This window comes from Phyllostomus discolor, chromosome 2 (assembly GCF_004126475.2).
Source record: "Phyllostomus discolor isolate MPI-MPIP mPhyDis1 chromosome 2, mPhyDis1.pri.v3, whole genome shotgun sequence".
Lineage (NCBI taxonomy): Eukaryota > Metazoa > Chordata > Mammalia > Chiroptera > Phyllostomidae > Phyllostomus > Phyllostomus discolor.
Genome location: NC_040904.2, coordinates 211527146 through 211551013, shown reverse-complemented (window position 1 = coordinate 211551013; position 23868 = coordinate 211527146). Strand labels below are relative to the sequence as shown.

At 39.8% G+C, this 23868-nt stretch overlaps 1 protein-coding gene across 3 annotated transcripts in view; it reads right to left on the bottom strand.

Moving 5' to 3' along the window:
• The window catches only part of TNRC6B (trinucleotide repeat containing adaptor 6B), a 72889-nt gene that overhangs the window by 32621 nt on the left and 16400 nt on the right, over positions 1 to 23868 (bottom strand). For 2 of the 3 annotated variants that reach the window (XM_036019654.1, XM_036019652.1), the window contains exons 6-10: positions 20656 to 20831; positions 17370 to 17444; positions 16245 to 16290; positions 14817 to 14965; positions 9025 to 9150 (exon numbers count right to left, since the gene is read on the bottom strand). In XM_036019654.1, coding sequence (XP_035875547.1) covers positions 9025 to 9150; positions 14817 to 14965; positions 16245 to 16290; positions 17370 to 17444; positions 20656 to 20831 — 572 coding nt within the window. The remainder of the gene's footprint in view (positions 1 to 9024; positions 9151 to 14816; positions 14966 to 16244; positions 16291 to 17369; positions 17445 to 20655; positions 20832 to 23868) is intronic. The other variant, XM_036019653.1, reaches the window with a different exon arrangement.

The window sequence follows — 23868 nt, the reverse complement described above, 5'->3', positions numbered from 1 at the left end:
AAAAGCCACACTTTTATTAACAATGCCTAAAATTTCTGATGACTGCATTATAACTCCCAATTCATACAATAAGCTTATTGTCACTTAAAACCTACAATATTATTAAATGTTTTGCTTCTGCCCTGTCTGGTATAGCTCAGTGGATTGAGTGCCGGCCTGAGAACCAAAGGGTCGCTGGTTTGATTCCCAGACAGGGCACATGCCTAGGTTGTGGGCTAGGTCCCCAGTAGGCGGCGTGCGAGAGGCAACCACACATGGATGTTTCTCTCCCCTCTTTCTCCCTTCCTTTCTCTCTAAAAAGAAGTAAATAAAATCTTTTAAAAATGTTTTGCTTCCCTATGTAATATTTAAGTGGCTTGGTTTTAAATTTTTATTAATTTATGCTTTGATCTTAGGACTTTACATTTATCTTTATGTGCATGGCACACAGTAGATGCTTGATAAATACCTATTAAGTGAACACTGTATTTTAACTTATTAACAGTCACTCCATCAACTTCTTTTCTACTCTATTATTCCACTTATTCCCAGTTTGTGTTTCTTCATTTGGTCATCCATGAGACTGTTGAACTTGACAGAGCTGAGGATAATCTAGTGGCAAGCCACTGAAAACTCCTTTCTGACCTGAAACTGATTAGCCTGGGAATAGTCAGTCAGTCATTTACTAATCCACACAACTGTTTCATCATTTAGCCTACATTTTTCCATCTCGTCTAAAACAAAGAGATGGCTTGTCAAAACAGAGATACAACTGTATCATTTTTATAACCCAAGATTATTTTTACCAATCAATGAAGGAAATGAGTTAAGCCAGAACTTGTTGGCAAGTTATGATTCTTGATTTCTATTCACAGGTGCTCAAAATCTATCCTTTTGATAATCTAGTCCAGAATGTTGCCTGGAACTGGCACAACGTTCACCAGTCTTTAAGCAACTTTCCTTATTCTTTCAACAATTGTTTTAAAAATTTCCCCATTTCCATCACTTCCTAAAAGGGCAGAGGTGGGTCTTTCCCACTTCTGATTGGACTCTCAGCAGAGGGGCATCTGCCTTTTTCACAATTGCAACACTCCGGGTCTCCTTCCTTTTTCTTTTAGCAAGCCTACAGGGAGAACTACCCCATTCCAGTTACTGGGGTTAAGTCTGGAGCTCAGCATTACGAAGCTCACCTTCTCCAGTATCAGCTTTCTCAGTACTAAAGGGGATATCTGGCCTCCATGTGCCTTTCCCTTTTGTCTTAAAAATTTTAGATTTGGGCAGCAAAGAAGGGTTCTGCCCTTCATGCTGGTCTATTAATTCCATCATTTTGGAAAGTCTTTTGGTTTAAAGCGATAGTTCTCCCAGCTGCTCCCCCTCTATCCTCTCAGAGATGCTAAGTGTTACCAACTAATGAAAAATTCTGTTTGATTTTCTATTTTAAGTGTTGGACCCCTAGCAGACGTGAGCACACCACTGCTGTGCATTTTGCCTCTATCAAAACTGCCTTTTGACCCAGCATTTCCATTGCTGGGAAATATACCCTAAGAACCCTGAAACACCAGTTCAGATGAACCTATGCACCCCCTTTGTTCACAGCAGCACTACATATAATAGTCAAGTGTGGGAAACAGCTTAAGTGCTCATCAGTAGGTACATGGAATAAAAAACTGTGGTACATTTATACAATGAAATATTATGCAGCAGAAAGAAAGAAGGGATTCCTACTCTTTGCAACAGCATGGATGGAACTGGAGACTATTGTGCTAAGTGAAATAAGCCAGTCGATGAAAGGCAAATACCATATGATCTCACTTATAAGAGGAATCTAATGAACAATAACAACAAAAAAACCCACAAAACAAAAACCAAAACCTAATGAACACAACAGAACCAGAGACATGGGAACAGAGAAAGACTGACAGCTGACAGAGAAAAGGGGGGAGAGAGGGAATGGTGGAAAGAAGGGGAAGAGATTAGTCAAAGAACATGTATGAATGACTCATGGACACGGACAACAGTGTGGGGATGGCCTGTGGGAATGGGGTGGGGCAGCATGGGAAAGGACAAAGGGGGAAAAACTGGGACAACTGGAATAGAATTAATAAGAATTTAAAAAATAAATAAAAGTGCTACTGAACAAATCAGCTTGCCTCCTGATCAACATATTTCTCTTGAGAATGTATGCCATCGCTTGGCAAGAGCCCTTCCATTACTCCCTCCCCTTACTCTTCCTACTACTCAAACTTAGCTAAAAAAGCTCCCATTTGAAGTACAAGATGCCCGTAATGTAGTGACCTAGAGAAATTTGTCCAAGGACAGAAATTTAAGAATATTCAGAGCAGCACTGCTCATAAAAGCAAAAATCTGGAAATAGCCCAATGTCAACTGATAGTAGAATTGGCAAATAAATGATAGCATATTCATACAATGAAATACTATATGAACCATAACTGCCAAAAGCAACATGGGGAAAATCTCAGGAACATTACTAAGTAAACAAAGTCAGAGAAAGCTATATACTGTATAACTTCATTAAATAAAGTGCAAAAAAGACAAAATAAAACAATATATTATTTAAAGACAGACATAAGAAATACTATGAAGTAAAGAGCAAGGTATTTTTAGAACTTAATTTAAATGCCAGCATCTCATATGTTCCACAAGTTGACAATTATAAAGACTTTAAAGGTTATACTTGAGGACTTCCTATCTAGCTTTGCTCAAACTTTCCCTTCTCCAGACTGCCCATGTACTGTCCTTCTCCGATGAATACAGAAAGACCAGAGAGAAGCACCACTAGCTCCTGGCAAACAGCTATTTGTACCAGGGTTGCAAGGTAATTAAAGCGCAGGTTTGCACATTCCCATAGCAGGGAGTTAATTATTCTGGCTTAACAGCCATCGATCTCCAGCTGGGTTGGAGAAAGTGAAGATCTAGTTGGAGCCAATATGACATTTAATGAAGCACTGCAGGTGCGAAATGACAGCAATTTAAAAGCAAGACAGGTCTGCTAAAATACATTACTTTCTGAATATCTGAGAAAGGATGAAAAAGGCAAGGTAGAAAAACCTATTGGTTTCAATGTCTTCTATGTTTACATGAAATATTGACTAACTCTTTTAAGTAGTTAACATGGGTATAAAATTTTAAAATATTTATCAAAATCTTTAAGAATGATCAACATGAAGACTACACAGCAGAGGAAAACTCAAAGCTGAAGGAAACAGCAGGATATAGAGACCACGAATGCAATGATGTGAAAAGCACACCTGTACGTGGAACAAAGACTGAACAGCAGGCTGTGTAGAAATAATCCCTATCATTATAGCTGGATGGGGGTTTCTGGAAGAATTTTTTCTCCATGTCCAAACTTTCAGTATGGCTATTATATTGTCTTTAAAAATGTGTGTGTGTGTGTCTGTGTGTGGGGGGGGCACACAAACAAAAAAACACCCAGAGGGCGGGCCTCTTGTAGTACAGGTGTCCCCTGCTATGTGAGTGTTCTAGGAACCCATCTGTATCAGTGCACCAGCTGGCGTTGTTGTGAGAGGCTATGCTGAGCTCCAGTAAATTTTTTTCTATCAATTTTATATAACAATGTATCAAGACATTATAATTTATATCTTCTTTTGCATTTTCAAGTTTTAGCTCCTACATTTAGGTAAAAAAAACTCATTTCCTTTTTATTTTTGTGTTTTACAGTTGTTCCAATTATTTTCCCCTTTGCGTCCCTCTGCCCAGCCTGCCTCCCACTTCCATAGTCAATCTTCACCCTGTTGTCCGTGTCCATGGGTTCTTCATGTATGTCTCACGACTAATCCCTTCACCTTCTTTCAAACAGCGCCCCCCCCCCCCACTCCTCTCTTACTGCTATCAGTTTATTCCATGACTCTATGCCTCTGGTTCTAATTTTGCCTATTAGTTTATTTTGTTCTCCGACTTTGTTCTTCTTTCTCAAGGCAATTGAAGCTATTCAGGATCTTTTTTTTTTGGCCCCAAGGCTTCAATGAATTTTTTTGGAAGACTCTTTCAACCTATTTCCTCATTTCTTGATCAGGATTTGTCAGCGCACCTGCCCACACCACAGTGAGCGCTTAGCAGTTTTTGCCCCAACAGCTGCACGAACCCTGTTGTCCTGCTCTCCCTATTCACCTGATCTTGCCCTGAGCAACTTTATTTATTTTGTTTCCCTGGACGAAAAATTCCTCAAAGGGAAACATTTTGCTTATGTAGAAGAGGTGAAACCAAAAAATGACAGAAACACTAAAAGGCTAAAATCAAGTCCAAAAAACTGTTTTGAGCAGTGCAAAAAAGTCTTGATAGATGTTCTGCATGAAATGGAGAGTACTCTGAAGGTGGCTGAAGTTTAAACATGTAAGAAAAACTACAAAATTTTTTAATAAATAAATTCTCGTTTTTTTAGGTCCCCCCATATGCGTCTGTCAGGAAAAAGTCCAGCCACTGTCAATATAATGAGAACAGTTTGTGTGACATCAATGTAACCTGGCAGCCAAAGACAGTGGACTGGAAAACACGTGTGAGCAATGACAACTTTGCTGTACTAGCCAATGGGGGCAGTAGATGCCATTGAGTGAACATGTGTACTGTGCGGCCGTCACATTCAAAATGACTGAGTGAATAGAGCAATGAATCTGCATCAGACTTTGCATTAAGCTTGAACACTCCTCTGCAAAAACTATTTCGCTGATTTGGAAGGCTGCAGCTGTGGGCAACCGGTGACTGGCAGCTTCATCACCACAATGTACCCACTCACAGATCACATCTTGTACAAAGTTTTTTGGTGAAACACCCAATCACTCAGGTGACTCAGCCCCCCTACAGCCCAGATTTGGCACCCTGCAATCCAAAACTAAAATCACCTTTGAAAGGGAAGAGATTTCAGACCATCAAAGAAATTCAGGAAAATATGGTGGGGCAGCTGATGGCAACTGGGAGAACTGTGTGAGGTCCCAAGGTGCCTACTTTGAAGGGGACTGAGGTGTAAGTGTCCTACGTACAATGTTTCTTATATCTTGTATCTTCTTCAATAAATGTCTCTATTTTTCATAACACGTGGCTGGATATCTTCTGGACAGGCCACATATATGGTTTCCAACTGCTTTGTTTTTTAAAATATGGAAATGTCAGAAAAAATGAACATCCCACTGTTTAATATTCTGCCCTCATCATGAATTAAATACATGTCAACTACACTTTATTCTAAATTTAAAAATGTAGGAAAACACAAATTCTTTTCCAACTAGAACGGACAGCTTGGTCATAAAGAGATTTGCAGCCCCTAATCTCTGGGACAAGTTAACAGTGCTTTCCTATCAATTCCACTTTCTAAGTCATTCAGAAACACATCTTCCCACGACCTGACATAAATTCAGTGAGCTCAAAATCTGTGGCCTGCAGTTGTGTGTTCAGGGTCCAGCAGTGAACAAGTCAGACACACATCCTGCCACTGTGATGCTGATCACACTCCAAGCGAGGGTGGGGAGGGGACGAGAAGGGCGAGTACAACAGTGGTGGTGAGGTACTGAAGCCTCTGATATGGGGCCTTCCAGTGGAGACCTGAAGGAAATAAAGATGGAGTCACGTGGCAGTCTGTGAGAAGAGAGACCCAGAACTGTGCTCAGTGCACTGGGCCCGGGTGGCAGGAGAGGCCTGAGCACACGGGAGAGTGGAGGGCTGGGGTGTGGATGTCACCAAGAGCATTAAAGATCCCAGTTAAGAGACGGCTTTGTGTTCTCAGTGACAGAGGAAGCACCGCGAGAGAATTCCCAGTAAAGCAATAACATGCTTTACTTAATTTTCTACATTAATGGAAATTTTCTACAGCTGTACTGTCCAAAGAGTAGCCACTAACTAGCTGTGGTTATTTAAATTTAAGTTAATTAAAATAAAAAATTCAGTTCTTCCATTCGACTAGTCACATTTCAAGTGCTCACATGGCTAGTGGCTACATTGGACAGCACAGTTTTAGAGGATCGGTCTGAGTGCTGAGTGAAGAGCAGGCTCAAGGCAGGGAAGTGTTAAATGAAGCAGGGACCAGTCAGGAGGCCCTTTCCAGGAGAGAAATGGTGGTGGCTCGGGCAGGGCTCATACCAGAGGGGATGAAAGGAAATGGTCAGATTCTAGACAAAGCTGTGAAGGGAGGATTTGTTGCTGGACTGGATGTGGACTGTGAGAGACTCACAATTACCGCTGAGATCTGTGACCCGAGCACTCACAGAATGGAAGTACTTGCAGAACTGGAGGAAGAGGATGTTTCTGAGGGGAGTGTGGGATGAAGTCAGAAGGTCCGTTTTGGACATGTTACCTTAAGATGCCTAAGGCATCCTAGGAGAGATCCCCAGAAGTCTGTGAAGTTAAGAAGAGAGATCTAGGCTGAAGACACAACTTTGGAACTGTAAGTATTTAAAGTCATTCCCCAGGGTGAGATCACCTACCAGTTGCTGTAGATGGTGAGAAGAGTCTTGAGGTTTGAGACTGGGGCACCCTGATGTTGAAAGGTTGGGAAATGAGAAGGAACTTATAAAAGAGCTGGAGAAGAAAAGGCAGCTGGAGAACCAACTGAAAACCAAATGAATAAAGTCTGTCAAAAAAGAAGGGAGTAACTGACTGGGCCAAATGCTGCTGATAGGCTGAGTGGCTGAGTAAGAAGAAACTGGAGAGCCCTGGCTGGTGTGGCTCAGTGGATCGAGTGCTGGCCTGCAAACCAAAGGGTCACCAGTTCAATTCCCTGTTTGGGCATATACCTGGGTCTGGTCCCCAGTAGGGGGCACAAGAGAGGTAACCACACATTGATGTTTCTCTCCCTCTCCTTCTCCCTCCCTTCCCCTCTGTCTAAAATAAATAAATAAAATCTTTAAAAAAGAGAAAGAAACCAGAGAACAGACCATTGTATTCCACAACACAAAGATCACTGGCAAAAGGTCTTAATTCCTACTGGCCCCAAACTCTTGGACTTCTAGACTGATCTCCTTTGCTCTAGTAACTCTGCCATTCAAACATGCCCTTTATATTACTGTCAGCATTATCTTTGTAAAACATAAATTTTCCTACATTGCCACTCAACTAAAAAAAATCTTGCCTTGTACTATATGGTCTGTAGCAGTAGCCGCCAAACTCCAGGGTACTCATAAAAATCACCCAGGTGTGAACAGCCTCTAATACCCAAGATTCAGTCAGTATACTAGGGGAGACCTGGGAACTCAAATATGTTTTTTAAGAAACAGGTCAAATAATGCTTTTAAGCCATGCAGACCAAAGGACAAAGTCCAAACTCCTTAGCAGGGCAAACAAAAAAGCTTTGCCAAGTTTGGTCCCCAAATTCCTGACTAGTTTCTTCCCATTTACTCTGGACAGCATCTGTTTGCTTCCACAAGCTCAAACTACCATATTTTTCAGACTATAAGATGCACTCCCCGCCCCCCAAATTTGGGAGGAATAATGGTTGTTAATGCTGCTGTTAAGTTCTGTTTACACTTACATTAGTGAAATATTATGTTATTTATGTTATTAAACACTACCACATTTTGTGCTTCAAAAAATTTTTTCCCTATTTTCCTCTAAAACCTAGGTGTGTCTTATGGTCCAAAAATACGGTAATTATTCAAACTTAATGCATATCCCTGAATGTGCCATATTCTTCCAGATATTACTGCCTCTTGCATAAGCTGTGACTCATGCTTTAGTACCCAGCTTAAATGTCACTGCTACTGTGAGGCCTTGCCCAGCTCCCCAAACCATGTGAAGCATTTCTATACATTTATCACACTATTTCCTGACTCTTCTTCCATCACTGCCACCAACTCCAGAAGGCAGCGATGTGAAAGAAGCCATCTTCTTCATCTGTGCATTGTCAACACACTATCTGGCACACTGCAGACATTCAATAGCCATGGGTGATGCCGATCTGATACTAAGGCACACTGGAGAGTGCTTCAGGAGTTAAGGTGCTGCCTCTGTAAATGCCGAGGAAGAACAGGTCTGTTTGGGGGGCATACCACCACCTGGGACTTAAAGTATGACTGGAACTTAGAGAGTGCCAGGGCACAGAGATAGTAACGGGAATCCCAGGCAGGACCATGAAGACAGGGGTGGGTGGCACACAACGAACATTTCTTCCTCTACGAAGACAAATGTGGACTCAATGTCAAAAACAAGATTTGAAATCTATAGATTATGGTTTGAAATAAACATTTTATGATTTTGTCTTAAAAGACATTTCAAAAAACTAAACAAAACCTGACCCGTTACAACCTGTTGGCTGGATCTTGAAAGTGCCCCGCCCCCCTTTATAGATGGGACTCAAAGCTCTTGCTCCTAAGTTCATTAAAATAACAGGAGACTAAGGTTACATGCTGAATCCTTACACAAGCTTATCAGCTTTTACTTGCTCCTAAGACCGTTTTCTCACAAAGAGGTATGAGGGACAGTATGTCACAGGTTGGCACAAATCTCTTACCTGTATCCACCTGTATCCTCTCACTCCATATCTCCTACTAGGAAAGGGACCTAAAAGGCTCCCATAGTACCCGAAGACCACGTCTTACGGAGCTGCTCCATGAGTGAGTTTCTGCCCCTTCTTTAGTTCAAGAACTCCCCCCAGAGCACCTATCTGTATTTGAACAGATAGATCCTCAAAACTTTTCAGAATAATCCAGAACCTGGCAATTCTCTGGTTCATCTGTGGGTGAGTCCTTGAGGACAACCAACCTCTGAACACTGACACAACAGAATTTATAAAGCAGTTTTAATCACATGCAATTAAAAAACCAATACAGTATTAGAAAATTACATAGATGTAAAAGGAATACAGAACCATAATGCTTGTCATTCAAAAACATCTACTTTGTATGTGAAATATAATAAAAAGGATTTAATACTTTGTTTAAAAAATCTTGATCCTTGGCATCTGGGTTCTTCAAATTTAAGACTGCTATTATTCCCTTTGTGCCCACAAAACCAGTCAGTTAACTGGTAACCACCTGGATGGGATTTACCTTTGAATTGTGGAAACACACAATTGCTTACCTGGGGAGAAATAAACTGGGGAGGCACTTGCGCCCGGAGACTAGGAGAAGAATTTAGTGGCTGCACTGGTGTGTGCATACCTCTCGATTGTGCTGTGCTATTTCCAAACAAACCATGATTGCCACCCTGCAAACATACCAGCAACAGTAAGGCTTTTTGTTAATGTAAGAAAAAATGCAAATAAGAAACAGTTCAGGTTTTCCATCCCTCAGAAGAGTCATATCCTGTGTTCCGTGGAATCACAGAATTTTATACCTGAAAAGATCCTGATCTTGGAATGCTCAGGAAAAGTATTCAAATTCAATGATAGGCATATAATTACTACCCCTATAGCCTGAGTAACTTAATAAACCAAAAGGGTTAAATTTAGTCAAATATTAGAAAAGATACTCATCTTCTTGTAATTGAAAGATATAGGCAATATAAGATTATTTCAACTTTCTTTTTTAAGATTGGGTTTACCAAATTTATTCTCAAGCATTATAATCTGAGACCCATCTTGAGAAGCATCTGAATAAAAATGTAGGCTTATGAATAACGTCACTGCAAAACAACACATGGTATTAGCTCTTTGCACTGGTTAGTTCAATCGTAGTATCAGTGGCACCCAATTCTGAGCCCAGCTCCATAAAAACCCTATTCCAGATCGAACACCCTTCCTCGTCCTGGGTCTGCTTAGTCCCTTCTTTGTTAGATGAGGAAATCTGAATCAATCACAGAGTGAGATTAAAAGAGGAAAGAGAGAAAAATCATTACAGGGCACCAAACATACATTACTCACCTGTAATTTCTCATTACAATGTTTGACTACTGGTCTAGTTAAAAACAGATTTAACTCCCTGGAGGACCAACTTCCTGGAGCACTTTGTAGACTGTTCCAATCAAAGAGCTATAGAAAGCGAGGCTATGAGATTGCCCTTCCTGTCTACAAAGTCTGTCAGCAAAGACACCGCATGACACTCGACACGGTGCTCCCTCTGACTGAGGAAGTTTTCTGACCACCTTCACTTGGCCTCTGCAAGGCCCAGCTCAGGGGTCATCCTCATCAAGAACACTTTCCCCCAAACCTTCCTCCTTTCACATTCACATTAACTAAGCCCACCTCTATGATCTCAAAATGCTTTAAAGCTCTTTGAAAACATGCATCATCAAATCATATTACAGTTATTTTCTGTTCTGTCTTTCCACCGCCAGCTTAATACCTCCTTTTATGTATTCCCAGAGCTCAATAATGCCCTGGTTTGTAGGGCATTCTTGCCCTTATTTTTCTCTTCAAAAATTTGGGCAAAAAAGTGTACATTATACATGGCAAAATATGGCACGTGAGAACGTCCCACTGAACATCGTCAGTGAAGACAGCTACACCAGTGCTTATACCAAGTATACACAATGAACTGAAGGCACCACCATCATCTTATCCCTGGAATCGTGGTAATAAGGTATGCTAAAGAAGAATTTTGTAAGAGCACCTTTAGGTTCTAGAACACTAAAGATATTTTAATGGCTTAATGATTTGAAATAGATTAAGGGACCACTACAGGGAAATTAATAAACTTAAAAGCACTGAAAATAAAAATGATTATGAACATAAAATAGAAATAGGAATCAAAAATCTATGTATATCTCAAAAGAAAACCCAAAGATCCATCATGAATTTTACATCTCCCAAAGGACTGTTTGAACATGAAAAGAACTTTATTTCTAAAATCTCTTAATATCTCTGCTTCTCCTGTCTTACCAATAAAATTGTCACCCTAAGGTAAAATGCACAGCTCTAACTTTTCTGTGATCATGGTAGTCAGTAGCTTAGCTACTAGTCATTCCCAGGAAAACAGGAAACATTTATTTTGCTAAAAATATTCTGCAAAGTCAGGATGGCTGAGTAGCCTAAGGTGCTGTGTGCAGAACAGTTCATTCTCACACTGTACTATCAAAGTAACAATCTTGTTAATTACGTTTTTGAAAAAAATTTATTTATTTTATTTTTAGAGAGAAGGGAAGAGAAGAAGAAAGAGAGGGCGAAAAACATCCATGTGTCGTTCGTTGCCTCTCGCAGGCCCCCTACTGGGGACCAGGCCTGCAACCCAGGCATGTGCCCTGACTGGGAATGGAACTTGGTGACCCTTTGGTTTGCAGGCTGGCACTCAATCCACTGAGTCACACCAACCAGGGCATTATTACATGTTAATTATTCATGAACTAGTCCTTGGATGGTAGGGTTTTTGGTAGTTCAAGTCTACCATATTCCACGGTTTTGCAAATCTATAACTGCTTTGTGAGGCTCATTTTAAATTTTAATTTTTCTTTTGGTAAGAAGTATTAAAAGAAGCCCTGGCTGGCGTAGCTCAGTGGATTGAGCGTGGGCTGGGAACCAAAGTGTCCCAGGTTCGATTCCCAGCCAGGGTACATGCCTGGGTTACAGGCCATAACCCCCAGCAACCGCACATTGATGTTTCTCTCTCTCTCTCTCCCTCTCTCTCTCTCTCTCTCTCACTCCTTTCCCTCTCTAAAAATAAGTAAATAAAATCTTAAAAAAAAGAAGTATTAAAAGAAATTGCTATTTTTAGTTTCTGTAAAATCAAGCCCTCCTTTCCTATTTCCAGTAGACAGATTCTACCCCACTTCCACCATGGATTTTAGGTTTTCAATGTCAAGTGTCCCTAGAGCTATACCAAGCACTTTGATACATGTGATGTGGTTAATACTACAGATGAGTCAACAGTGGTCTATCAAAAAGTACCTTCTCTATTTTTCTTCTTCTGTATTTTTTTATATGGAACCTTGGCTCCATAAGCTGATCATTTTCTTGGCTCAGAAGTAGTTATTTTGCACAACAATGTATTCAGTGGCAATCATACAGACTGACTCTTTTTTTCAAAAGTTATATTTACAAATTAGGAAAATGGTCCTCAAAAGGTTGTACACGTTAATGGCGGTTTATCTGGCTATTTCTAAAGCTTCACCGTTATAGGTGAGGCTTTTATGATTACCTGAGTCCTAATAATTATTGGTGAAATCTGTCACAACTACAGTGTTTAAATTAGAAAGGTATATAAATTGAAGTTGTGAAGCTGATTGAAATCTTCTGTGATTTGAAAAGAAAAACCTTAAAGTTTGTTTGCACTGAAAAACACTGTGAAAAAACCATGACCACATTTGGACAGAATACGTGTATCAACCTGGCTCATGATGGACCTTGCACAGCTAGTTTGGCTGGCCTGTTATGCTGAAGTGCACGTACTGACAGCAGCTGACAGTCATGTGATCCTGGAAGCATGTTTATAATTACCATTACCCAAAAGTGTTCTGACGACTTTATATTTTCTATACTTCTACTCAAAACAAAAGAGCCCCCCACCCAAACACTGATATAATTGGTTTCTTCTATGTTTATGTAAGTAATACATATCCATGTTCTCTGTGGAAACGGTAAGAGAAACAGTGAAATACAAAGGAAGAAAACAAAAAGTTACCTATAACCCCCAATCCAGAGATAACCAATCTGAACACATGAATACCATATATTCCACTCTAAAAAATGTACTAAGACAACAATTAAAAAGCATATGAAAGACCTATATGCGTACCGAGGACTATGGCGTAAGAGGTGTTTTGTATCATTCTTTACTTTATATGTGAAAGTCATCATGAGGAAACAACAGGAATACAATGAAAAACTGAATGTCCTTCCCTGACATCCTGCGGTGCAAGTGGCACTGACAGATGCATGCTCACAGAACACGACTAGGAAAATATCATTGTTGGAGTCATTGTCACAAAGGAGCTGTCTCCATATTCCTGGTTTTCTCCGCAAAAGCTGCAAGAGCAATCAGACAGAGGCCTGCTGCGTCCCCTCAGTCCTGTGAAAGCTGGCGGGCTGGCAGGCCCTGCCAGCCCTGCCAGCTTTGCTTGTGCGGCATGGCCCTTCCTTGGGGGACAGACAGAGCAGAGCCTAGGAAAGGGGCTGCTCCAGGCTGAACGAAACACTGCCACATCTGAGCAGCATCCGGTCTTCTCAAAGCCTAGTTATCTGGTAATTATTATATTTTTATATTTAAAGACACTAGATTTTAAGATGCTATAACCCTCAAATACTTAGTATTACTAGTTTTGCTATTTTCCAATTAGCCGTTTTGTAAATTGAAAAGACATCACAAGTATTAGTACTTTACACTCACTATAATGTTAAAAAAAGGGCAAATATGTTGCTAAATGAGGTGATTTAAGGTACCTATGTAGCCTCTTTAACATTTTCCTAAGGCAGTTGTTAGTTAACTAGAGAGCCTCATCCCCAAATGTGAATTTACGACCAAAAATGAGCAGACAAAAGAAAACAGATTTAAAATAAAATCTATGTCGAGAAACATGAAGAGAGATGGGTTCTATGGGCTGAAAGATCTAAAGCCTATATTTAGTATCATTCTGTGCATTCAGTAATCAACAAATTTCCCAAGACAGACAAATGATGCAATAAACTGCAGACCAGGGCCAAGGTGAGGCCACAGCCAAGCAGTTAAAAATCTGAGAGGCCTCCTTACTTGTCTAGCAGCGAAGTTTTGGGGGTTGAGCCCTGTGCCGATTGCTCCAAGGCTGACGTTGGGTAGTGTGGAACCAGAGGGAGACAGCTTGTAGCTGGGAGAAGGGGAGAAGGGAGAGCAGGGAGCCTCATCCCCAAGGCACCCATCTTGATTGGAGAAAGGCAAAGTCAGCTGAAAAGTAGTAGTTAGCCAATCACAATGAGTGTTGGTTAGTGAAGCAACAGAATGTGAGAAGGGAAAAGAGAGAAAACACTAGGAATAAACAAGTTAGACTGTATTAGCAATAAACCAGGAGGGAATTTGGATCTGATAATAATCATCACATTTTGCCCAAAGACACCATCTGTCATCCTCTTTGATATAGATTTTTCTTATCCTCTAAGTTAGTAATACATTCTGTCCATTGCACTAAGACAAAAATTGCCAGACACTTTATTTTTATGTATCTAATATTGATTATTTTTTGCGGCTGCTGAAATAGAAGCCAGAGTAATCTTCCTGTGAATATACTGCTGTCTGGACTAGCATCAATGGTGTCATAAATGTGTCAGATCTAAAACTTTTTACACTTTAACTGCTTTCTGAAGACCATGAACCTGGTAAGTTGGTATTCTGAATCAAAGAATAATCTCCATTAGAAATATGAAAATTCAAAACAAATGAGTATACACGACTTATTTAAATCAGGTAGCTAAGAATTTGAAATTATACCACCATACTATATAGAATACTAGGGAAATGGAGAAAGGATCACCAAAAAACTCTCTTAGAAAGAGCAAAGGAGAAAGTTTTGGGCTATCTTGACAGCTAGGAGGCAAGGCCTTAGGAGACACAAGAGTATTTGCACAAAATCTTGAAATTTAATTTGTAAATGCACAAAAAGTAGCAGAAAAAAGAATTCGAAATAAATTTTTCTCTAATATTTCTTCTCTAATGTTTTTTGGGTGTATAGTTCCTCCCTCAAGCAAAGTGAAGCCATTTCCCCCCTCCGAATTTCATGTATTTCCCAAAAGCCTAGACCTTCTTCACAATACTCACATCCACATCCCAAAGACAGATGGTTTAAGCTTCTGCCTAATCATCTGTTGACATCAACTGTTTTCAAGTCACCATTTAAATCAGGTGATGTTTATGTGTTGTTCATTAACTTAGCTCAGTAATTCTATGCTTCCTCCTGGAATTAATTATCAAAAGACAAATAGAAACCAAAGTGGCTCTCATGAATTAATATCTTAAACAAAGGATTCAACTCACCTTCTCAAAATAAGGCCCACTATCTGTGGTTCCCATGTCTTTGGAATTAGGTGGACGGAACCCAGATCGATCCTTCCTTATGATATCATTAAAATCCCCGAGATTCATTGCTCGCTTGTCCACATCAAATTTCTTATCTGTAAGGCTCCCTGCAAGGTACCACAGAAGGAGTAAAAATTTCAAGAATCACGGTCTCCCTCATGACCAAGAATGGCCTGCCCCACTCTCCTCCCCGGGTGCTCAGTATAACTCCAGAAGAGTTCTCAATGGTTCAGGCTGCTGGTGATCTTCCCTGGAACACATGTTGGCTCTTTTTCTTTCCAATTATTACAAAGAAAAGAAAAAAAAACCCAACATGTGTCAGTTGTAGTTTGTTTTCTATGGGAGAATGAGAGAGTCTTGGGGCTAACCTGGTAAATATCTGACTAAAAAAAATTTTTAGACTGGTTACTGATATGCTTGATGAGTATGTCTTGCTCATAAATTCAAATGTCCTCTTATTGCTATTATAACATGTTAGAGATAAATGGTTGAGGTTCTGAAACAGTTATTAGTAATAAGAAGACCCAAGTTGCCCCCAAAATTTAGCACTTGAACAGAGGAGATGGTGTGCTGCACACTACCGGGACAATGCCATTTCCCGGGCTCAATGATTATTTCCACTTTTCCTTGATAGCTCTATAAATTTGCTATGGTACACTGACATGATCCGTGCCTTAGGAAGCTAAGGTCTTAGTTATTCTCATATTTAAAATACCACAGACCAAAGACTATGTTCTTATTATCCAGGACTGTGCTAATCTCTTCTTGGCTTCAGAGTGAGCGGCAGCATGCTTGCAAGATCCCACAGAGGGAGGGCTGGTCCTGCGTCTGCTCCACTGGGAACGCGAGAGCTTGTCGATAATGAAACGGCCCAGGGCAGACAGGACTGGCAACCTGAGAGCCGAGTCCGGCAGGGCCACAGACACATTTTGTTGGGCCACATACAACATTTTTAGAAACTTGAATTAGTTTCCAATATTTAAAGATCAGGATATCAATATACAACTGAATTTTTTTTTTTTGGCCTCTACTCAGAATCAGAAGATCTGGCAAAGCTGAGCCTGAGCTCCTCCAGAGCAACAGCTGCTAAGAGCCAGGCAAGACTGGTTCCTTTAGGGGCTACGTATGCTCTCTGCAGCTAAGCAGGGCCCCCACACCCCAATTTCTTACACCTGGCACACACCACTCATTTACCTTACTTTCTTGGCTCTTGCAGTCACTTGAGTTTTCAACCCCTACCTAGTGTCTGGCAACAGTACCTTTGACAGAGTGAGTGTTCAATACTTATGTCTACTGAACTGCACCCATCCCAACTCAGACTGAGACGGGGATCCCGACAGGATGTCATTAACAACATTCCATTCGTATTGGTGGAGTGATACACACCTACAGACAAATCCATTTTGCTGCTTGGATTATCTTCGGTTTGACTCTGGAGAGTAAAGAACAGGGAGAGAAAATTAAAGGTTTGAATTAAATGTTTGAATCACAGAAGAGATGGCATTACTGATGTAAGAGTCACATCTTACTACTGACACTATGCAAGGTCTAACATTGTTTGCCTTGGCCAGTATGGCTCAGTAGACTGGGCATTGGCCTGCAAAGTGAAAGGTTGCCAGTTTATTGCCAGTCAGGGCTCATATCTGGCTTGCGGGTTCAGTCCCTGGTTGGGGTGTATACCAGGGGCAACCATTTGATGTTTCACTCCCACAATGATGTTTCTGTACCCCTTTCTCCCCACTTCCCCTCTCTCTAAAAATAAATAAATAAAATCTTTTAAAAAAGATAATATTTTTAATATGACTAATCTGATTGCTGCTGGTGCCTATATTCCTAAAGTCAATTTTCACATAAAATTAGCTTCAGTACATCTGTGGACAGAGCACTAGCTGAACAGCTGCTTGTAGAGATAAACCCCTGTCTTCAAGCTCCAGTCGGCTCGGGATCAAGTGTCACAAGTGGCAGCCAAATGATGACGACTTCTCGTGACTTGTCACGTCATCCGATCTTGAACTGTGCAGCCAAGTCAAAGTCATCTGTCTTCTGGCAACCGGGGACAGGGTGTCCCCATAATGTTCCCAAGAGATTAAAAAAATTAGAAATTCTGTAAGAATTCCCTATATAACTGATCACAAACAGTTTTTCTATCTTGCTGTTGTCGTCTTTTAAAAAATGGTAATATTAAAAGTGGTACACTAGTCAGAGAAAACTATATACATTTTAAGTGCCTGTCTCTTCCCTAGCTGTCTAAAGAAAAGGCTACAAGGACGATACATTTAAAAAAAAACATTAACCTTTAAATATTGGCATGTTTCATTAAGAATAAAAGGATAGATAAATACTGTTTAATTCAAATCAGGAACATTTCTTTTTTCTTTTTTTTTTTTTTTTAGGAACATTTCTTAACCAGTTTCTAAATCTGTAATTTTGTCCTGAATGTGGCAGTGCATTAAAATGTGTACTAAAAGTAAAAGTTAGGATACATTATCCATATGAAAAAATAAAACTTACCAGCAATCCCATATTTGAAAACTGTTTGGCAAGAGGATTCATCCATGAATCACTGTTTCCTCCTTTTAGTGAGCACTATAGAAATGAAATATGTAACTTCAGAACCAAATAATTTATTTTCTTTTCAATTCATATTTGAGTTACGTAAGTACTGATTGAAAATGTAGAAGAGTTTACCTTTTTGAATCCTAATTATTCCTCTTTAACTATTACTCTAAAACATTAATAAACCTTAGTTATATCTATGTTACTTTATTTGTTACACTGAATTAGAAGTAACTGGAAAAATATACAGCCAATATCAGATTTTCTAAATTATAACGTTTGCATGCTAGTACTTTCGAGAAAGAAGCCTAACTACACTGGTTATGATTGTCTGTGTGCATCCACGCAGCACTTTCATCTGCTGGCTTCTCAGCAGAAGAGACATGGGTCCCCAAAGGTAAAGAAGCCTGGCTGATCTTACTGCAAAATAAGGCAGACATGTGTTTTTGTTTCTTTCTTCATGGGACGCGCTAGCTAGTTTCTCCCCTGAACAAGACACTGATCACCGACTTCATTTATTTTCACTTCCTGGGAGAAAGCAGGCAGAACTATGATGGGGACGACTTGCTGGGGGTAGGGGTGACGGAACTTTGTGCCCTTATACATTCTGCAGTTGAAAAATTCTGTTTGTGTTCTGATGGCATTTGTTATATTAATTTTATTATTCTTGAAAGTAATAAGGTCCTTAAGTTTAGTTATATGTTTTAAGGTAAAAAAACCCTCACTGGAGAGAGGAGAGAAGCCATAGTTTCTGTTTAATGGGTAAAGGGTTTGCAGGATAAAAAGTTTTATGAATAGATGGTGGTGATGGCAGCACGACAATGTAATGTACTTAATGTCACAGAACTGTACACTTAAAATTGATTAAAATAGGACTTACAGTCAAGATGGAGACATAGGCAAACACACCTGGCCTCCTCGCACAACTATAGGAGAAATTACAACTAGACTACAGAATGAACATCACCCAGAACCGTCAGAAAATCATGCTGATTGGAAGTCCAACAACCAAGGATTTAAAGAAGCCACATTCATCCAGATGGGTGTGTTTTTCTACAACAGGTCATGCTACTAAGACAGAGAGTCAAAGCGGCTCTACCTAATACACAGAAACAAACACGGGGAGGCTGCCAAAATGAGGAGACAAAGCAATGTGGCCCAAATGAAAGAACAGAAACAACAAAGAGATACCACCCCACACCAGTCAGAATGGCCATCATTAATAAATCACAAACAACAAGTGCTGGCAAGGATGTGGAGAAAAGGGGACCCTAACGCACTGCTGGTGGGAATGCAGCCTGGTGCAGCCACTGTGGAAAGCAGTATGGAATTTCCTCAGAAAACTAAAAATGGATCTGCCTTTTGACCCAGCTATTCCGCTGCTGCGAATATACCCTAAGAACCCTGAAATACCAATTCAAAAGAACTTCTGCACCCCTGTGTTCATAGCAGCGCTATTTACAATAGCCAAGTGCTGGAAACAGCCTAAGTGCCCATCAGGTAACTGAGAGGATAAAAAACTTGGTAAATTTACACAATGGAATGCTACACAGCAGAAAAAAAGAACTCCTACATTTTATGACAGCATGGATGGAGCTGGAGATATTATGTTAAGTGAAATAAGCCAGTCGGTAAAAGACAAATACCGTATGACCTCACTTATAAGAGGAAGCTAATGAACAAAATAAACTAGCGAACAAAACAGAACCACAGACATGGAAATATGGAACAGACTGACAGTGACCAGAGGGGAAGGGGGAGGGGGATAATTGCAGAAAGAAGGGGAAAGGACTAGTGAGAGAACATGTATGAATGACCCATGGACATGGACAACAGTGTGGGAACTGACTGTGGAAGTGGGGGATGGGATAGGTGGAGGAGGGCAAAAGAGAGAAAATGGAGACAACTGTACTAAAATAACAATAAAAAAAGAAAATTCTTTAAGAACATGGAAAAAATGATTAACACAGCAAGTTTTATGTTAACTGTATTTGATCACAATTTTTAAAAAAGGCCCTCAATATGAAAACTCAGAATCATCACTCACAGGGCAGAAACATTTAATTCTCAATTAACTTAAATCTTGGTGGTTACATGAGTGGGCTAGTATCTTTCATTCAGTTGCTTCCTTTCAATAAGCAGTATTCTGAACTGTCTTTTAATTTGGTTTCATTGTTAATTTGTAAATAACCACAACAAAAAAGCCACAGCATACTCAACAACATGGGAGTACAAAAATGCTGAAGTTCCTTTTGTGACCAGAGTAAGAAAATAAAAATCCTTAAAAAGGGAAACAAAATGTTTCCTGAGAGTGCTTAAACAAAATGTCTAATAGTAATAACCTGTATTCCTATGCTACAGAAGAGTTACTGTATGAAGAACAAAATTAGCATCCTGCAGGCAAAGGGAATGAAGCCACAGCCCTTAGCCAACCAAAGAACTTCTAAGATGGCATCTGGAATTTGAAACCTGGAAGAACATTCGCTGTGAAGTGTTTCACAGGCAGCAGGGCTCCCATGCTGAAAGTAAGCATATGGCTGCCCATTTTTTATTTCCATCATTTTATTTGTGGAACAAAAGACTGGAATGAAACAAGAGTGCTTCTGCTGAGAGAGTAGGTCAGGTTCAAAGACTACTATTCTAGACTGAAAACTGAAGTCCTCATCAAACTGCAAACCCAATGAGAAACTGAGCTGTTCTAAGACACGCGAAGTGAAAAGTTTACAACATAACCTGGCACAGGATGTAGATGAATCATTTAGTTGCTGCAGCAGGGTTACACACTGGCTTCATTTTGTTGGGAGAAAGGTCTGGACCTTGGAATTTCCTGAATTAGATGAAAACCAGCCAGGCTGATTGCCACTGGAGAAGCTACCTTACTTTAGTTTCTCTGCATATTCATGGGGATTTACTCTGAGGACTTCCTTGGCTTTAGAAAACACAAGCATAAAACATTCATAGAAAGTGCCTTGAAAGCTTCCCAAGAATTATAATATGGATGCTAAAAGAAAAGAAAAAAAAAAGTTTCCTATCTTTGAAAATCCCATTTTACCCATAGTAACTGTTCTGTAGTCTGTGGTTTCAAAGACAGGGGGAAGGCAAATGAGGGGTAAAGAGGAAGTAGTCATTTGTTACAAATAACCTCAAGGGACTCCAGCTGCCCTACTCCTTCCATTAAAAATTTTCACTTCTGCCTTCTAAGAACGAATAAGCAAGCTCAAATATTTCTAAAGCAGACTACCTTCATTTGTTTCTTTCCTCCTTGTCCCCAGCTTGCTGAGTTGTGGGAGGAAGCACTTCCCTGAGAGCCAGCGGTGTTCCAGACTCCTCCATCATCCTCCTCTTCCCAGCTGGGATGGCGAGTTCCTGTCACTGGCCCATCACTCTCCCCCCAGCCGTCTTGCATAGATTTGGAATCTTTAGGAAAAGAATGAATAAACTGTATGTAATAGCTATACAATAACCACAATAATCATTTCCTGTAAATACATAATAATCGTTCCTTCAAAATATAGCATTTATGTAACAATAACCACAATAATTATTCCTTGTTAATATATAATGTAATTTTATTCATATGACAAGGAAAACATTAATTATATTTTATTGTTCAAAGAGATTATTTATTTATTTTTCGAGAGGAGAAAGGAGGGAAAAAGAAAGGGTTAGAAATATCAATGTATAGTAGCCTCTCATGTGTCCTCTACTGGGGACCTGGCCTGCAACCCAGGCATGTGCCCTAGACTGGGACTTGAACTGGTGACCCTTTGGTGCAGGCTGGCACTCAATTCACTGAGCCACAGCATCGAGGGCTATTATTCGTATTTTAGAGTCCAGAAATGGAAACCCATAAAAGTTCAATGACACAGAATAAGTTAAGAAACTACAGAATTAAGACCTCCTGACTTCTGGTTCAATAATGTTCCTCTTCTACAAAGGTGGACAGAAATTCCAAAATTGAAAAGAACTTATCACTACTTAAAAGAAATTTCCATTTAAATTAAGAGAAATCTGTTCTTAAGGATCATGCTTTACCTTCCTAAAAGTATGTTGTATGATTTATAATGGACACCTCAAATACGAGGTATAATAAGGAATACCTGCCTACCTTGTTTGGGGTAAAATTAAATAAAGAACATGAAAAAGGGAAGGAAAAAAATAAAATTTTGTTAGATTTTTAATATCAATATTATGGTGAAAGAGAAATTCAAAGATAACCATAAAAATTTGAAAGTTATTAATTTATATACTTGGAGTGAGTTAAACACTAAGAAAGATCCTAGGCTAAGACAATGTACAAACAATAGTCTTATGCTGTAAGCAGTGGATTTCAAAGGACAGGTGGGGGAAACTGTTAGAGAATGGGGAAGGAAAGAAGGAAAACAGAAACCACAGATGAGTGCTCTTATGTTCAACAAAGTAGAATGTCAGTATCCAGCTCTACTAACACCCCCTTCTCAACATACATCTTAATTTGGAGATTGGGATAAACCCTTAATCTCCTTCTAAAAATACTATATGGAATCGAAGGATACATTTTGTGGTACTAAGACCCTATAAAACGATGGAAGAAGGGAAAATGGGCTATCTTGCCTAGAGACCGCCATCCACATCTTCACTTTACCAAATGACAGAACATTTATGGAACAGGTAGTCATTTGATTTACATAGCTTCACAGGAAGAGTTTAAAGTCAAAAAGTGACTCTTTCCTTGAATGATGTTGCCACTCCCTGTGACCAGGCCTATGACAGCCATGAGGGCACCCATGAAGTACACAGAGCACAAGGAGGTTGGTTTCTTAGAACTGTAATACCCCCCACCCCCCGCAGGGCCCGAGGGAACCTGATGGACCCTCTATGGGGTTTATCCAGCCTTACATGAAAGGCTTTTTGACTGGACAGCAAGAGGCAGGGCTTGGAACCTATTCTCCCTGCTACTGGAAATGCCAGTGAGAACCAGGTTAGTTTCTTCCACATATGAGACTATTCATTATTATGTAAGCATAGGTCTTATACCACCCTCAGACAAGCAATAGGAATTAAAAGACGAACATAAATATCATACTGACCCCTTTATAAAAACAAAGATGTCCAAGATAAAAAAGATAACTTATTTTTAGGCATAGACATCTGTAGTCTAGAAGATAACAGGTCAATGACCAGCATCAGCTGATAGGCTGGGATGACCTAAGCCTCTTCCCTCTGAGTATTACACATTGAGAATACCCAGAGAAAGGGTATGATACAGCTACGATACAGACGATCCTGAAGAGTAGAAAGCATTTTTAATACCTAGAGAAAAATGAGGTTTTTAAAAAATATTTTATTTATTTATTTTTAGAGAGAGGGGAACACGGAAAGACAGAGAGAAACACTGATGTGAGAGAAACATCGACTGGTTGTCTCTCACATGCACCCCAACCAAACCTGCAGTCCAGGCATGTGCCCTGACCAGCCATCGAACTGGCGACCTTTCACTTTGCAGGACAATGCTCAACCAAGTAAGCCACACCGGGCAGGGCAAAAGTGACAGTTTTATGCTGAAACGGAGGTGATGCTGAGGTTGGGAAAGACATAAAAACCCTGAAACTACTGCTAAAGTACCCCTTTGCGCCAAGAGTCTCTTCATGTCTTCCGACAGTTTTTTGGATCTACTTAATAGTCTCCAGGATGGTTGTTCCCAATACTACCAATTTCACAATGAAAATCAAAGCTTTTATGAAGCTATTTCTATGAAGTTGAAGAGATACTTCATTTAAAAAATGCAGTCAAGTTATATATAGAATGTACCTAAGATCACAATCCTTCGTGTAGCACTGTAAGAGTCCTAAATATCGTAAAATAAACTTTACAATGGAATTTTCAAATTTGTGTTCGAATTTTGAACATTCAGTATGACCACATTTCTAAATCAAAAGACAATTCTTAAGTCTACAATGTAGTAGAAAAGGGATGTTGGAATACTTTTTAGGAAAACTACAAACATGTGAAAACTGGCATTTGAAACTGAAATTTTCATCCGAGGAACATCCACTGAGACATTCCAAAGCACTGGTTTACAAAGTTTTGCAAATTACTGTGACTACATATTGCCAGCTGGATCAAGGACAGCTTAGATTTTTAATGACTAAGAATTTAAGTATTACATGCTTTGTTTAAAAAATTCAAATGAAGAAATCTCTGTCGTGTTCAAGAAACCTTAAATGCCCCTATGCGGGTGGATGTATTGGAAGAGAGACAAAGGGAAAAGTAAGGAACAGAAGCACGAAGTCACCGGGTAGCAGAGACTATGTCCCACATTAAAAACCAAGAAACTTTTCCAATTATACTAACAAAAGAGTAGAAATGCAAAATAGATGTGGAGAGCAATATGTCACTTACTAGTCAAGAAAAGTACCACATCAACATTTCAATTCTGGCCAGATACTAAACCTAACTTAAAACATCATCAACA